Below are 16,818 nucleotides of genomic sequence, written 5' to 3' on the forward strand. Positions count from 1 at the left end.
TTTCTGGCCGTTCCTCCCTGGCAGTTACTTTTATTCAGCCTCCAAACGAATCCGGTATGTTTACAATTCGTTAACTTTCTCGAACATTCTATTTAATTTGCTTCTGCTTGTTTTTTAAAAGTCGGGAGTTTGTCCCGGGAATTGTTTGTGATTAAGGCCTTCCCACTGTCTGTCCTTTCCGACGGATTAAGGGTTTAGCGGTGAGTTTTTCAGATTTTTTCCGAAGTTGAAAGAAAGGGGTTCGTTTTCAATTGCAGTTCGGTTTGTTTTCCTTGGAACTTTTGGAAGATATTTAATTAAGATTGTTGCAACGTAGAAATTGGCTTTATAAAATTATAAAGTTCTTCTTGAACAAAAATACATTTGCCTTTGAATGAGTATACGTTTTACTTTCATTAGGTCTATTTTCCATAGTTTTCTATCTCGACCTAAACTAAATATAACAACTTATTTGCTAACTAAAAATTACATTTTGTATCTAAAAATAATTATAATTAATCTTTATGTGAATATCTTTTAAGATTTTTTTTTCTTACTTTATTTTTTCTGGACCTATATTTAGTTAACGATGTGCGACAGTTAGGATCCGTTAGTATTACAGTTGTTTAAAAAAATGTTAAGCTTTTATAAATCCAGAAAAAGTAAAGTCACGGAAAATTATCTAGTATTCTTACTTAAATCAATGAAAAACCTAATTAAGGTATAAAACTAAATACCTGATAAGTGCAATTTTAATAAATACATTCACATTGTTGTGACAGTAGGTTTATTCCTATTAGTACCAATAAATATGTTTGACGAGGGAGAATGTACTGCAGCAAAATTAGAATGAGTTATTAAGTATGTGTTTATTATAAGAAAAACGTAGTGTCCAGTGCAGATTCAATGATAGTGATGCAATGATATCAAAGGGTTATTAAAAAAATTTGAAAGTCAAAGCAAATTACTTAGAAAAATGACCCTTAAAATTGCGACTCTGGAAGAAATCGTTTACAAGCCTAATATTGATATTTAAACAAAATTACTATATACCCAAGATCAGAGATTAACTACTCTAGAAGAAAAATTGGTAAGTTACCAAATGCTTGTTAATATTAATTATAGAGCAACAGAAAGTCTCGAAAATAATTAATCTCAAATAGGACTAGTTGCATGAATATCATAGAAGCTTGAATCAGATGAGATTAGTTATAAATTAGATACCATCGTTAATACAATAAAAAGCACATAAATCGAATTAGTAATTTTTTTAATCCTGTCATTTTCAACATCAGAAGAATCACCAATAAAAACCGCTGGGAGCGCAATTGCTACTTTAGTTGCCAATATACCCCAACTACCACCATCTAGATAAACTTTTGTTATCAGAGAAGCAAATACTGGATATTCAGACATTTAACCTGCTATTCCACGTAAATAGTTTTATATCGGAGATTTGACTTCTGAAAGCACAAATTAATATCGGGATTCCCGTAACTTTGAAGGAGGGCGCCCACTAAATCGGATCGGATCGGTCGGTTCGGCACGTTCGGTCCGTTCAGTCGGTAACTAGCGCTCAGACGATCGGCAGAACGAAGACACGACGACGCACATAGGAGCATTTCATCAATCTGGGCGGCCAAAATTATTTTTGGCTTGTAATCATGTTTCTAACATGATAACAATTAATACAGTCAATACTACCTACAGTAAATACTACAAAATAGTACTACAGTGAATACTAATTAACTACAGTCGACTGTAGCAATAATATGGTGTCTTTTGAGAAAGGTTTCGACAACTACAACAATAATAATTAATACTAACTACAATATTAATTAATACCAACTACAGTAAATACTAATTAAATACAGTCGACTGTAGCATTGATATGGTGTCTTTTGAGAAAGGTTCCGACAACTTTCTTCTTCTCGGTCTCATTCCCGTCATTACAGGATCCGAGTTTAGAAGAAGTCTGTAAAAAAAGACGGTACATAACATTTATTATTAGTACTAAATAAAGATAATTCACCTGTTTAATATATCCGCGTTACATTCTTGTCGAGAAAATTTTCTTGTGAAGTTTTGGCGATAGAGGCGTATGTATTTGTTCCTGGCTTCAGCAGCCTCGTCAGACAGTTGTCCGATTGGCAGCAAAGCATGTCTTATCACTTGAGGCCCATGGATAAGTATTGTGCGGAGCGTGGGGTCATGGGATGCCAAGGATACAGCTAGATATAAGGTTCTGCCGTTTCTGTAGCGAAAACCGAAAATTTTTTCGCATTCATTTTCAGGCGATAGATAAATGTCGCGTCTATACCAGTAATTTCTGCAGACAGTTCGTGGTTTGCAAAAATCGTCTACTGGTATTGCCGTCATTCGTGTTGCCGAAATTTGCCTTTGGGACATTTACAAGGAGACCCATCTTTGACTTAAATTCGCTTTGGATTGCGAGTTTCCTGAGTTTGACTTTTTCTTTTTCTTCATCGCTTCTGAGCTGCCACTTTTCTACTGGTAGTTTATAGGCCAAATGTAAAACAGCTTCAAAAAATCGTATTCGGGCATGAAGAATAGATAAACCAAACTCAAAAGTTTCCACATTAACTGTCCCCTTTTTTTGGATACAGTTAAAATCCTTTGAAGTTAAGCCACATGTGTAGGATCTCATTGTAGATGATGTGCTTGTCACAGAGTTGCACACCTGAAATGTTTTTTTTAATTATTGGATAGAACTACAACAATAAAACCTAATAATGTTTCGGGTTCGATTCTTAAAATAGTAATAAACATTTTCAATTTTTGTTTTTTTACTCACCTTTTCATCGATCATGGTCAATATCATTGTATGCGATTCCTCGCAAGCAATATTTTCTTTCATTTGGACTTTCGTTTTGTTCAAATTTTTTGAAGCATATTTGATATATGATATTTCTTCTATGATGTTTCTCTTATAAATCTTAGCCTGATTGGGCGGCAATAAGGAGGAGATGAAGGAGTGGGGTTCTGCAATAGTATTTTCCATTTAAGGAAGAAATAAGCCGTAAAGGGAAGAGTGAGCTTTGGAACAAGTTAGTTATTCCCATTTACATATGAGTTCCAAGGCATTTCTTTCTTCTTCGTCAAGCGTTTTAACTACTTCGTAAAGATCTGTCAGTAATCTGGATACAGTGTGATCCATCAAATTCTGAAGCTTAATATCTGCTAAAGTTTCGGTGACAGTAATAGATTCTTTGTCGGGGTAACACTCTTTTTTGACTTCTTGTATCTTACTGTAGCATGAATACATAGATGGATTATAACTTCTTATGATTTCGTACTGCCTCTTTGATAAGTCTGCTTCGATGAACATTGATAACGCTTGTTGCGGTGTTAGTTGTACCTTCTCTTTAGATTTACTTGTACTGAACGCTTTTTTATAGGCAGTGACTCGTTTGGGTGTAGAAGTGATTTCTTTCAACACGAGAGAAGCATCACGTTTCCCTTCATTAGCTAGAAAAGAAAAGCAACAAAACGGTTAATAATTGGGTTTTAAAAACCTATGTATCTACCATCCACTTACAGCAACTATGTGTTATTAAATCAAGTATTCTGCGATATTGACAAATATGTCAAAAACAAAGTTAGTTGTCATATACCCGTGATTATAAATATTTCAATCTGAAAATATAATTTTGAAAATGGCTGCAAATGATAATAGCCGATACGTTATATCTGAAAGGAGCAGCACCGAACAGCACATGGCGAATATATTTAATAGGCATTTAAGACCCGTTTTGAGGGAAATAAGTCGCGATACTTTAGTTGCATTTATTTACGGAATGCAGGATCAGAAGGTGCGAATGCTAGAGTGGGACCAAAGTAGGTTGCAGTAAGAAATTTTAAGTGTCCTACAAAGAAAAACCTGGTCTGCATATATTGGGTTACCGAACAACACCGAACAGCAGATGATGATAACATTTGACGGGCATTTCAGACCCGCTTTGAGAAAAATGAGTCGCGGTTCATTAATGACGTTTATTTACGGCATGCAGGATCAGGAGGTGCCAATGCCACAGCTGGACCGGAGCAGGTTGCGGCAGGAGATTTTAAGTTTCCTTCAAAGAATAACTAGGTCTGCAGACGATGCGCTAAATTAAACTTTTATAAATTAAGAATAGGAACCTTATTCCTTTTTTATTTTAATAATATAAAATTATGATAAATAGATATGTGTGTATTTTTTAAAATCTGAACGGTACTTTCTTTAAGTTGGTTATTATTATGATCTCTATATTTTTTAGATGATAAATTTGATTAGCAAAAAAAACATTATATGATAAATTTGCTGCCATTTCCGGCCTTTAGCAATGAATCGTCTAAAAGTAATTTGTTTTGTTTACTCACTTACCTAATTTTACTTGAGTTGCAAAAGTAAGTTCTTCCAGGTCATTGTCTCTTCTCAAAGTTTCCGTTTTTCTTCTCTTGGTTCTTTCACTCGAATCATAAAATTTTGTTTTTGGACGGCCAACTCTTTGAGAGGACGAGCTCAGAGGTTTAGGAAGTGAAATGATTCCATTCATCCATCCTTTGTTATTCTTTTCGAATTTATCCCATAGAGCATGTGACTTTTTCATTTTGATACAATTTCAGACTTCAACCGACGAATTTCTCGTTTTACTTTTATTTCATCCTCATCAGAAAATGGTCCAAAGTTAAGGATGTATCCTTCCAGCTTTTTGCATTTTTCTGTTATATTAACACTCCCTGACAAATGTAAATAGCATCCTACGTGTCATTCGAAAGCCAGATGCAGCTAAAACAAGAAAAAATCATGAAATGTCATATTTCAAATGTTGGATATGTTGAGATGTCCTCCTCCCTCCTTTAAGGCGTTAGTGCAAAAAGTTGAAAAAAGTGGACATTTATTTTTTGTACCATAGAAGACAAATATGTAGGCTATTCAAAAATATTAATATCAATGCCCAGCAAATCCCGACACTTTGACTTATTCATTTTTGATATATATTTTTTTAAATGTTTATTACTAAAAGGTTATCATCTTAAAAATGGAATACCAAAGAAAGTATACAATAAATGTAAAAAAATAAAAATGCAGTTTGTAAGTACTTACCTGTTGTATTAGACTCCATAACTTTTCTTTTCTTAAAATAATCTAGGTACGACACAATTCAAATTAAAAATTATTAAATTTATTTCATTCTAAACACTTTGATATACACCTCACAAACTATTAACATTAAAGTGACAATTACGAGCGTTGATAAGGCATAAACAATAAATAACAGTTGGGTTTGATGCACAAAAATGTCTTGGATACTGTATTGTTACATGAAACTTGTTCCAATACTAGCCTGGCTGCTTCAGTATCGAAATCGAAGATCCAGCCTTTGCCAAAATGCTGGTTTAGTTAGTGGACTGTATATTTTAATTGCAATAAAACTCTTGACTCGTAAAAAACTCCGTATATTCTTCGAGGACAGATTACACTGATTTTTACAAGAAAGACACGAATTGAAACTTAAACGTAATGAATAAAATGTGGATATCAAGGCGCGGGGGCAAAACCGACTGTCAACAAAAAAGCCGAAACATCAAGCGTAAAACCGGCGCGGCGAATGAAACTGCCATACTCGTCTCGTCTCGGTGCTAAATTGTGACTAACTCTCAAACTATCGAACCAATTCAGGCGGGATTTGTTCCTTTGGGGACGATCGATACCTACGCACTCGCGGCACTGCCTTTTCATGCAAATTACTAGGAAATACCGACGCGGCGATATCTTTGTACAGTTCTTGGAATTTATTATGTTTATTTTACCTTTTAAGCCGCAAAGAAATATAAAATAATGTTTTATATTTTAGAAGTCTTAACATGGCCCCCGCGTTGAAACTTGATTTCAACAAAGAAACTTATTCTAGATAACAAAGGAAACCATGCAACTTAACCTAACCTTAACTAGTACATGGGCCGTAGGCCGACAGAACACCATAAATCCTTAATCTAGCCTAGCTAAAGGTACAACCTTAATCTACAGGTAAACGCGCGAGCTTAACTACGGCACGCTTAATGATACCCGTTTTGGTTTTTACACTCGCGACTCGCACGATTCCATCCTTCCCGGGATGTACATCACAAATGCGACCAAGTCGCCACTGAAAAGACGGTAAGTCATTGTCATGCACTAAAACTAGATCACCCACACAAAGGTTCGGGTTTGAGACCTTCCATTTGGTTCTCTGTTGCAAGGACGTCACATATTCCGTGGACCACCGGTCCCAGAAATGTTGCCGAATTTTCTCAAGCTGCTCCAACTCATTTAGGCGATTAGTTGGAGTCTCTCGACAGTCTGTATATGGCAAATAACCTGACGTGCGTCCAATCAGAAATTGGGAAGGGGTTAACGCGCTCAGATCATTCGGATCTGCCGTTAAAGGCGTTAAAGGTCTCGAATTGAGAATGTTTTCTACCTGAGTGATTATCGTATAAAGACTTTCAAAGGTTAAATTAGAAAGGTTATTTGATAAAACCTTTAACAAATGCCGCTTTGCTGCTTTTACAGCAGCCTCCCATATGCCACCATGATGTGGGGAGTAGGCTGCTATGAAATGCCAATTTACGTTTAGATTGGCACCACATTCCCTTATAATGTCATTTTTATTAGACTTCAAGAATTGGCCCAGTTCCTTTAAATGATTACTGGCGCCAATGAAATTAGTGCCGTTTTCTGAGTAAATGTTGGCTGGCTTGCCTCTGCGAGCAATGAATCTTTGAAATGCCTCAAGAAACTTATTTGTGCTCAGGTCGGTAACTAACTCCAAATGTACGGCTTTTACGGTAAGACAGACAAAAACACAAAGATAACATTTAAATGTTCTGCATCCACGACCCTTACGATCTTTGTAAAGAAAAGGACCTGCGTAATCGACCCCGACATCCACAAACGGACCCTTTGCAGACACGCGAGTTTTTGGTAAGTCTCCTATCAAATGACTGATATAACGCGGTTTAAATTTGAAGCAGAGAATGCACTCTCTCACCACCTTTTTTGCAATATTTCTTCCAGATACCGGCCAGAACTTTTCTCGAACTCTGGCTAATAATAATTGAGGGCTGCAATGCAAAGAATTGAAATGCTCATGTTTAAAGACCAAATAGGTAAAATGATGCTTCGACGGTAACAGCATAGGATGTTTCTTGTCCATAGAATAACAAGAATGGCGAAGCCTGCCACCAACTCTTATGATACCATCTACTAGGATAGGCGTGAGACTCAAAATGTTACTTTTATTGTTAACACAATTATTTTTCTTTAAAGAGTTTAAATCTTCAAGAAATGCTTCTTGCTGAACCAGCCCTACCAGCTTTATTGTGGCTATATGCAACTCGTTTGCGGTGAATTCATCGACGATTCTGTCGGATTTAGCGGACTTACAATTGCGTATGAATCTGATGCAATAAGCTACGACTCGAATGGTTTTGGAAAATGAGGAAAATCTTTCATAAGGAAAGGCGAGAAGTTCTTGTGAGTTGCACCTTAAAGTACATATGACTTCTGGTAATTCAGAGAGATCATATGGCCTCGAAATGGAAATGTCAACTGGCCAGAAAGAAGACGATTTGTACAACCACGATGGGCCGTGAACCCATTCTTTATTTGTTGCTAGGGCACTAGGTGATATGCTGTCCAGAGGCATATCACCTAGTGCCCTAGGTGCCCTAATGCCGGGTTTTCCTTCGTGCTAACGTATCTCCACAGTTCTGGTGGAGCCACCTTCTGAATTTGTGCAACTCGATTTGCCACAAACACCTTGAAATGGCACGAAGAAGAATGAATCCATGCCAGGGCAACTGTCGAGTCGCACCAAAATTGTACGTCATTAACTTGGATTGTTAAAGAAGATATAACCTTGGAATAAAGTTGTGCTAAAAGAAGCGCCGCACATAACTCCAATCTAGGAATGCTGACTTGCTTTAAGGGAGCAACGCGAGTTTTAGCTGTAAGAAGATGCACATGCACTTGGTTTTCCGTGTCTATGGTGCGCAAATAGATACATGCCCCATATGCTTGCTGAGAAGCATCTGAGAATCCATGCAACTCGATTCTAGTTACATTTTTAAAAGTGGCTTGCCTCGGAATTTTCAAGCCATTGAGGACTGGAAGCTCTTCACGGAAAACCTTCCATTTATTCGAAAGTTCACACGGCAATTCGTCATCCCACGATACCTTCAGGGACCATAATTTTTGTAGAAAGATTTTTGCAGTGATTACTACCGGACTAATCAAGCCTAGGGGATCGAAAATCCTTGCGGTCTCTGATAGGATGAATCTCTTGGTCAGTTTATTTTTTAATGGCGATAATTTAATGTCATAGGAAAATATATCATCCGTACTTGTCCACAGCATACCCAGAGTTTTACATGTCGTTGACTGATTAAAATAGAATTTGTCGTCAGAATTATTTGAATCTTGTAGATTTTCTAGAATATCTGGATTATTGGATCTCCATTTGCGTAACTTAAAATGGGCGGAACCTAATATAGACGTTACTTGCTTGCTAAGTTCAATGACTTCAGTGGCCGAACTGGCTCCCCACAACCAATCATCAATATAGAAATTTCGCCTAATCGCCTCTGAAACTTGAGGATGCGATTGTTGGTTGTCAATGGAAAGCTGTAACAGACACCTTGTAGCGAGAAATGGGGCACTAGCTGTGCCATACACAACCGTGTTTAATGAGTAGGATTGGAGCTCCTTCTCTGGGCTGGATCGCCAATAAATCAATTGTAGAGGCTTAAAATCCTCAGCTACACGAATTTGTCGGTACATTTTACAAATATCCGCAGAAACTACATACGAATGCTGACGAAAACGTAATAAAATTGAGACAAGGTCTTCTTGAATCGTTGGACCTACTAGTTGAAGGGAATTGTAAGAATAACCACTTGAGGAAATGTAAGAGCTGTTAAAAACCACACGTAACTTTGTGGTGGCACTCTCTTCACGCAAAACGCTATGATGAGGTGAATAAAAGCATGTGTCATTTGATGATGGTTCAAAGGGTGACATGTGGTCTAAGTGAATGTACTCTTGCATGAAATCTGTGTACATTTCTTTAAGTTTTGGGTTGGAGGCGAGCTTTTTCTCCAATGAAAGAAACTGTTTTGTAGCACCAGATCTTGTCTCGCCAAGACATGAAATAGATTCCTTTAATGGGATGGAAACAATGAACCTTCCATCAGAATCTCTTTGGAACGTTTTTTGAAAATGCTCTTCTGCTTGCTGCTCTTCCTGTATGAAGGGTTTTTCCACAGAAACTTCCTCAATCTCCCAGAATTTGGTTAAGGAAGCCTCCAGATCTGTGGTTCTAGAATGGTTACAGATAACCTTATCTTGTTGACTTGGACTCAGAGGCCCAGATATATACCATCCAAGATGGCTTTCTTGGAGAACAGGCATATTTGGCCCTAAATGTCTTACCCCTTTACGGAGAAGCCTCCAAAAGATAGCAGCACCCAGGAGCATATCAATTCTACTTGACTCGAAGAACTTTGGATCTGCAAGTTTAATGAAAGATGGAATTTCCAAGAAACCTGGACTAATGGAATGTGTAGGTAAACTATCAGTAATGTCTGGAATAATCAGACACTGGACATTAGTTTTAAAAGGAGAATTGGAAGACTTTAAATATATAACACATGATTTGGAAACATGAGTATGGCCTTGATTAATGCCATTAACGGAAATGTCCACTGAATCTTGTGGAACCATTAGTTTCTCGGCCATATCTCTAGTAATGAAACTTGACATGGAGCCGCTGTCTAACAGTGCTCTGCATGTATGTAATTTGCCATTTATGTCTGAAACTTGGACTAATGCAGTGGCCAACAAGACTTGACCTTGGACCGAAACGCTGCAACTAGTCGTCTGATTAGGAATATTGGCAACTTGATTGTCGAGGAACAATGTCTCAGATTCTGGTAAAGTCATGATATTAGAACTAGAACAATGCCTCGCTGAACTATTTGCATTATTAGTGAAAGAACAATTGAAAACATGCAACAACGAATTATGTTTCTCCTTGCAATGCCTACAGGACCCAGCATTACAAGTCGAAAGGTCATGGCCTTTTTTTAAACAATTCATACATATCCTCTATCCTCAACTTATGAAAAGCCTCACATTTGTAAATAGAATGAGGTTTGTTACAGTGATAGCAAGAAAATGAGTTACTTCGGTTAGCTAGAGTTGGATTGGGATCTCTATTGGTCGTAGTATTCCCAGAAAACCGTTTACCAGACATGGTTTTAGATTTAAAATCATGTTGACCCGATTTAGAATTCTCGTTTGGCTTATGAAGGCCAATTTTGTATAGAAAGTCTGCTCTAGCCGTTAAAAAATCTTTTAAACAAGAAATTGTAGGTGAATCCACCTTTGAAATACATTGTTCCCACTCTTTAATTGTGTCTTTATCGAATTTACTAGAAACCATATAAATTATAAGTGGATCCCAATTTTGTGTTTTCACCCCGCAGCATTCTAGAGAATTCAAGTTTTTCGACAGTAAATCAACAAAATTTCGAAAAGACTGAGGAGAGCTTGAATTGATCTCTGGAATACTAAACAAAGACTTGATATGATTGTGAATGATTAATTTCTTATTGTCATAGCGCTGACATAAGATGTCCCAAGCCAACTCATAATTGCTCGCAGAAATCTCCAAGCATTGTATACACTGAGCAGCTGAACCTTCTAACGAGGCCTTAAGATAGTGATATTTCTGGATTTGATCAAGATTGCTAACACTGTGAACTAGAGAAACATATAGTTCTTTAAACTCGAGCCATTTATCAAAAGCACCTGAAAACTTGGGCAATTCAATGACCGGCAATTTGACATGTAAATTATTTGAACTAGATGTAGTATTTGAGGCACTAGATGGAGTATTATTTTTACTAGATAAATCAAAAATTAGTTCTTTGGCCATAGAAATGGTACTATAATAAGTATCTTCAAATGAACTATCATGATACCTATCATAGTCTATGCCCTCTAAAGAAAACTGAACTTCATTGTAATCGTTTAACAAATGACCTTCTAAATCTTTTAATCTAGTATCAAGCTCTATTAGTTTCAAGCCACTTGGACTTTCTTGAACTGCATCTAAGAATCTACTAAACTGCTCTAGTTTGGCTGTCAAAATATCCTGCTTTCTGACTAAATTGTCAGCCACATCGCTTTGACTAGAGGTTTCAGCCGCAGATCCAGTATTCCTTTTTCCCATTTTAATTTATTATTGGGAATATAAATGTAAAATTGTCAAATGTAAAAGAAATAATATAAATGAAAGCAAAAAATATAGGCAGATGTTAAAGTATGGCTAGGTACCTAGTACAACGGAGAACTAAGTACTCAATGAAGCCTTTTTACAAATTGTATACCTAAACCCGACCTAAATTCCTACTTAAAATTAAGCATGCAGTTTCCTAAAAATAGTGCTTAGAAACTAGCTTAATTGCGCTTTATATAACGAACGCCACTGTATAATAATAAGTTTATTTGCCAACGGTAAAAATGTCCCACTGGAGGGGAGCAACTTGAGAATTATAACAACATATAACAACAGCTGGAACAGCAGGAACAGGAACCATCTAGGACAGGAACCCCCAAATGATCTGGAACCTCAGGAACCCTCTAGAACAGGCCTACAGGAACGCAGCAACACCGGAACCAGGAACGTAAACAAAGGCGACCATGCAGGCATTTGGCACCCAGGCACACCCAGTAACAGGAGACAGGAACCTCACAGCGACTTGAAACTGCACTGCAGGCTGTAGGTCTCTCCAATGGACAGTAAATAGAACATGCACATTTACCTTATTTGTATGCTGCCAAGATTGCACACACTTGACACTCGAATCGAATCTCGTCGTTTTGCCCGTAACGAAAAATGTAAATATCCGAAACACCTTATATATAGCGAACCACAAATTATCCGGCCGAAGGATCAAAAAATGTATTGTTACATGAAACTTGTTCCAATACTGGCCTGGCTGCTTCAGTATCGAAATCGAAGATCCAGCCTTTGCCAAAATGCTGGTTTAGTTAGTGGACTGTCTATTTAAATTGCAATAAAACTCTTGACTCGTAAAAAACCCCGTATATTCTTCGAGGACAGATTACACTGATTTTTACAAGAAAGACACGAATTGAGACTTAAACGTAATGAATAAAATGTGGATATCAAGGCGCGGGGGCAAAACCGACTGTCAACAAAAAAGCCGAAACATCAAACGTAAAACCGGCGCGGCGAATGAAACTGCCATACTCGTCTCGTCTCGGTGCTAAATTGTGACTAACTCTCAAACTATCGAACCAATTCAGGCGGGATTTGTTCCTTTGGGGACGATCGATACCTACGCACTCGCGGCACTGCCTTTTCATGCAAATTACTAGGAAATACCGACGCGGCGATATCTTTGTACAGTTCTTGGAATTTATTATGTTTATTTTACCTTTTAAGAGCATCCATCAGCACGTGACCAACTCGGATTTCAAAATATAGGCGATTTTTTGGCTCACCCAACATATGGCAACACTCAGCGGAAGGATGAAGGGAAGGGGTCATTTCAAAGCGGCGACCAAACCGATAGGTTCTCTCGTGTCATATAAATCTGGTGAGGATGGAATAGCATGGCGCAGGGAATTATGAAACTTGAATAATGAGACATTACGATTGTCGATTATTGGCAAAATTTTTCTTTGAAATGGGGTGCTCGATCCTATTTCATATAATTTTTTTTTTGCTACAATTATTATTAAACTTTTTGCGAGACTTTTTGTTAATGATGTACGGGGGAGTTTTTAAGAGGCATTTTTAAAAAAATATACATTTTTTATACAAAATCTATGTATAATTGTTTTTTTTTTAAACATTTTTTTTGAACTGTTATACATTTTACCCTAATCTTATTGAAAAAACAATTATATACATACTTATATTTTAAATTTTATTTTAAAAAGTACAGTTTTATATTTGCAAAAATCTATTAATATACCTATTTTAAAATTAAAATGTTGTTATTTTCTCGATGGATTTCTTATTTCCAGTCCTCTACTATATCGCGGGTCGATAATTTCCGGTAATAAACAATTGTAATAGAAACTTTTTAATTTTCCTATCACTTTGTCATTCCAGAATGAGTCCTGCCGCCAAATCTGAAATAATAAATTCGTTATACCAAATATCTTACTACTTAAAACAAAAAGCTTACCTGTTCTACCAGCATCCCCATAGGTGTCCATAAAATAAAATAACAAAAATCTCTTTTTGTGATATGAAGCTGGCCTTGGATTTGATAAAAATAATCATGGTTCTGTTTTAAATGCATCTGTCCATTTTCATCAAGGGTGGCAAACTTGATTATTTTTTTATTGATAGCTTCTGTAGGGCTGATTGCTGAAGCTGTTGATGGGCACTTTACTTCTACTAATCCTCTTGAGCCAACTAGCCCATCAGGGCTAGCAGCCAAAGCACAACATTCGGAATCAATAAAAAGACCACACATTTCAACTTTTAAATTGTAGGTTTCCTCAAATTGTTGAATAGCAAATGGTTCTTTTTCGGTGCCATACTTAGTGTGTTTATTGCCCCGAAACTTGGAATAAAGAATTGCTTTTACTTTATTTTTGCAATTTGTTTTTTCTAGCATTTTGCAAATATTTCCAAAATTTGATGCTGTAAGCCTTAAACTCCTTTCTTGATACCACTTTGGATTTCCTCCTTGTCCTCTGGTACTAATCTCTAAATCCTTAATCTCATTTTCATTTTTTTCGAGTTCTTCTAAAAATTCCTTTTTTTTTTCTTCAAATAAATTTTCTTCCATGTCTGGCTGTATGCTATTATCTGCCTCCTGATCCCCATAATCTTTATCAGGAAGCGCAATTGATTTATTTCGTTTTTTAAATAGGGTTTTTGGTCTTATTTTAAGAGTATTAATACGTCTTTGTTTAACTCTATTAATAAATTTTTTTGTATGACCAGAAGGACTTTTTTCAGCAATTGATTTAAAAATTTGTCTGTGGTATTCTCCGCTTCCAAGATTATAAGATAGGGCTGCAGCTTCACACCGTATTTGATAAGACCCTCTTTTTGAAAAATTGATGCGCTTTCCGCCAATAAACTTGCATACCACAGAGTTATAATGTTCAGCTACATTATTGTCCATATTTCTTAACAAACTGGAAGCATGCAACATGAGTCTATTTAGACAAACTTCAATGTCTTGCAAAACCCCACATGCCTTCATTTCTTCAATATAATTTTTTTCTCCAAACTTTTTATCACATCTAAAATATCCTATGGCTGTACAGTTTAGATGCTCTCCAAATACGTGGGATGGTATATTTTTTAAATCTTTAGTAAGATTTTCTATTTTAATACTAAAGCTTTTATCTTCTTTATTTCTTTGAGTAACAGCCATTGCAACAGCAGTTCTCATCCTTCGTATATTGTTCAAAATATGTTTGCGCAGGTATGGTGAAACCGGATTATTTGTACTGTTGCTTCTTTTTTTACCTAAAATAAATAAAGAACAATTAATAGCTTTTTCAAAAATTAATGCTAATGATGAATAAACTTACTAGATATTTCACGCAATTTGGAGCAAAAATTTCTTAATAAATGATTCCTGCACTCAATTTTCTCCACATGTAAACTTCCATATGGGCGAGCCTCGATCAGTTTTTTATAGACGCTACTGTCACCATCCCCAACAAGTCTTTTATAAATAATATTATACATGTCAATACTTTTTCGAAATCCTTCCACAATTATGTCGGATTCCATACTTGTGGATGTATTTGACCAGTTCTTATAACATGTATGATCTGGAATGACTTCCATGTTTTTGGCACTGGCGTATGCACAAAAGCTGCAGTATTTATTTCGGATTCCAAGAAATAAAAGTTTTCCGGTCCTCTGTCCAATTATACAAGCCTAAAATACAAAAAAAATCAAACAAAATTAAGTATTTAACTAAATCATAGTAAACTTACAACTCCTGAAGCAGCATCATAATTAACATTATAAGACCTTTTGCTCCAAGCACCATCAGCCACAACAGTGATACAGGGGCGATTATATTGGTCTACTTCTCCTAATTCTTTGGCCAATAAACTCTCTTCTTGGGCGGCTTCCTCCATTGCTTTCCAAGCCGTTTCCCTTATCTTTTCTCCCACAAACTCATGGTGCTGCTGATATGTATTTGGAGACATAAAAGGGACATCCAGTATGGCCATAAATTCTTCCGCGGCAGTAAATCCAATACCCGTTGAAATGGTTGCTAAGGCTGCTGCGGCATTTATGTCCATGGATGTTTCAGACTCATCTTGAGTAAACAGATTGAGGTATTTTTCTAAATTGCACATTTTGCACTTTAGTAAAATTGAACTTTTTAAGCCTTTTCTATTTTCCGTCAAAATGTTCATATCTGCAATTGTGCAATTAAATGGAGGGTGTCTGGATAAATTCTGGATTTCTTTAAAAAGCTTCTGAATATCTACGATTCTCCTTCCTTCTATAACGTAGTCAGTTATGGTATCAGGAGATGTTCTAAAAGTAATATTTTGATATGAAAACTAATAAAAAATAAATAATTAAAAAACTCAACTAATTAAAAAATAATAAAAAAAAATATGACCAAAATGAAAGTTTAGTTTTTATCACGAGTTTAGGTATTACGCTTTTCATCGAATTTTTTAAAAATAATTTGTTACAAACCATTCCATATTCACTTTTTAAACAAATCATTAGAAAATAAGAAATATGGGCCAATTGGGTACATATTATGTACCGGGTGGGCAAATAAGAATGTTCACCGGCTATATCTCAGGCCCTAATAATCGTATTGCCTTGAAAAAAAAATGTTATAAAAGTGGCCCAAAAAAAAAGCCGGAAATTATTTTGAAGTTCATTGGTCGGCCGCTAGAGGGCGCTACAGTTTCTTTGAATCTTAAAATTGCATTTTTGCCAAAAAAATCTCTAACAACCTACACCTCAAAATATTATATTACTATTCTAGAAGAATTTTCTCACAAAAAAGTTTTTACAAAAATTTCTGTCAAATGTCAAATAAAGTGGTGGGGGGAGTTTTTATCTTGAAATATAAAAACAGCTGAAAATCGGCACTGACTGAACCGATTTTTTTTCAACAAATTTTGTTTAAAAGTCCTTTGTTGCTTTATTTTTTCTACCAAAAAAAATTGTCAAATTACTTTCCCTAAAATACACTAGAGGGCGTTTACTTGTGATTTACCCTTTCTGATGGATTATTTAAAGAAAGTCAAATACAACTATATATATTTTCTTACGTCATTTAAAGCAGGGAACAAAGCCTTACTAGCCGGTGAAAACCGCATTACGATATCACGTCTGGTTATACCGGAAGTAGATGTCAACTTTCTTATTTTAAATTACACACCCTATATATTATTTGATTTTTAGATTTTACATAAAATTCCAAGAAATTTATACATTATATTATTTTATAGCATTATATGTTGGTTTAGGAATTTAATGTATTAATACTTTTAATATAGGTAACTTAATAAAATTAATTAAAAGCGTCAACTAAAATCAGTTTTAGTTGACGTACTATTAAACCTCAAACGCTATCAAAAAATGCATTTTTCATTTGGCTCACTCTGTATGAAATAAAAAGCGCCAAAAACACGTTAAAAAATAAAATAGATATTATGTTTGAATTTTCCAGTTACGATGCATAAAATAATAGATAATTATAAAGCACTAACCTTTGTCTTTCAACTTCTATTTCCTCTTC

The 16,818-nt window shown here is 35.8% G+C and overlaps 1 protein-coding gene and 1 long non-coding RNA gene across 2 annotated transcripts; both read right to left on the reverse strand.

Annotated features, from left to right (window-relative positions):
- Window positions 1–13,057: 13,057 nt before the first annotated feature.
- Window positions 13,058–14,226, reverse strand: LOC126744736 (uncharacterized). Its single transcript, XM_050452274.1, has 2 exons — window positions 13,252–14,226; window positions 13,058–13,195 (listed from the first exon to the last, which is right to left on the reverse strand). The coding sequence occupies exons 1-2, from the start codon at window positions 14,203–14,205 to the stop codon at window positions 13,058–13,060; spliced, it is 1,092 nt and encodes a 363-aa protein (XP_050308231.1). The 5' UTR covers window positions 14,206–14,226.
- Window positions 14,227–14,245: 19 nt separating this feature from the next.
- Window positions 14,246–15,166, reverse strand: LOC126741190 (uncharacterized). The gene is made up of 3 exons (XR_007662137.1): window positions 15,035–15,166; window positions 14,621–14,975; window positions 14,246–14,555 (listed from the first exon to the last, which is right to left on the reverse strand). It is a non-coding gene; the product is annotated as an uncharacterized LOC126741190 (long non-coding RNA).
- Window positions 15,167–16,818: the final 1,652 nt, after the last annotated feature.

This window comes from Anthonomus grandis, chromosome 1 (assembly GCF_022605725.1).
Source record: "Anthonomus grandis grandis chromosome 1, icAntGran1.3, whole genome shotgun sequence".
NCBI lineage: Eukaryota > Metazoa > Arthropoda > Insecta > Coleoptera > Curculionidae > Anthonomus > Anthonomus grandis.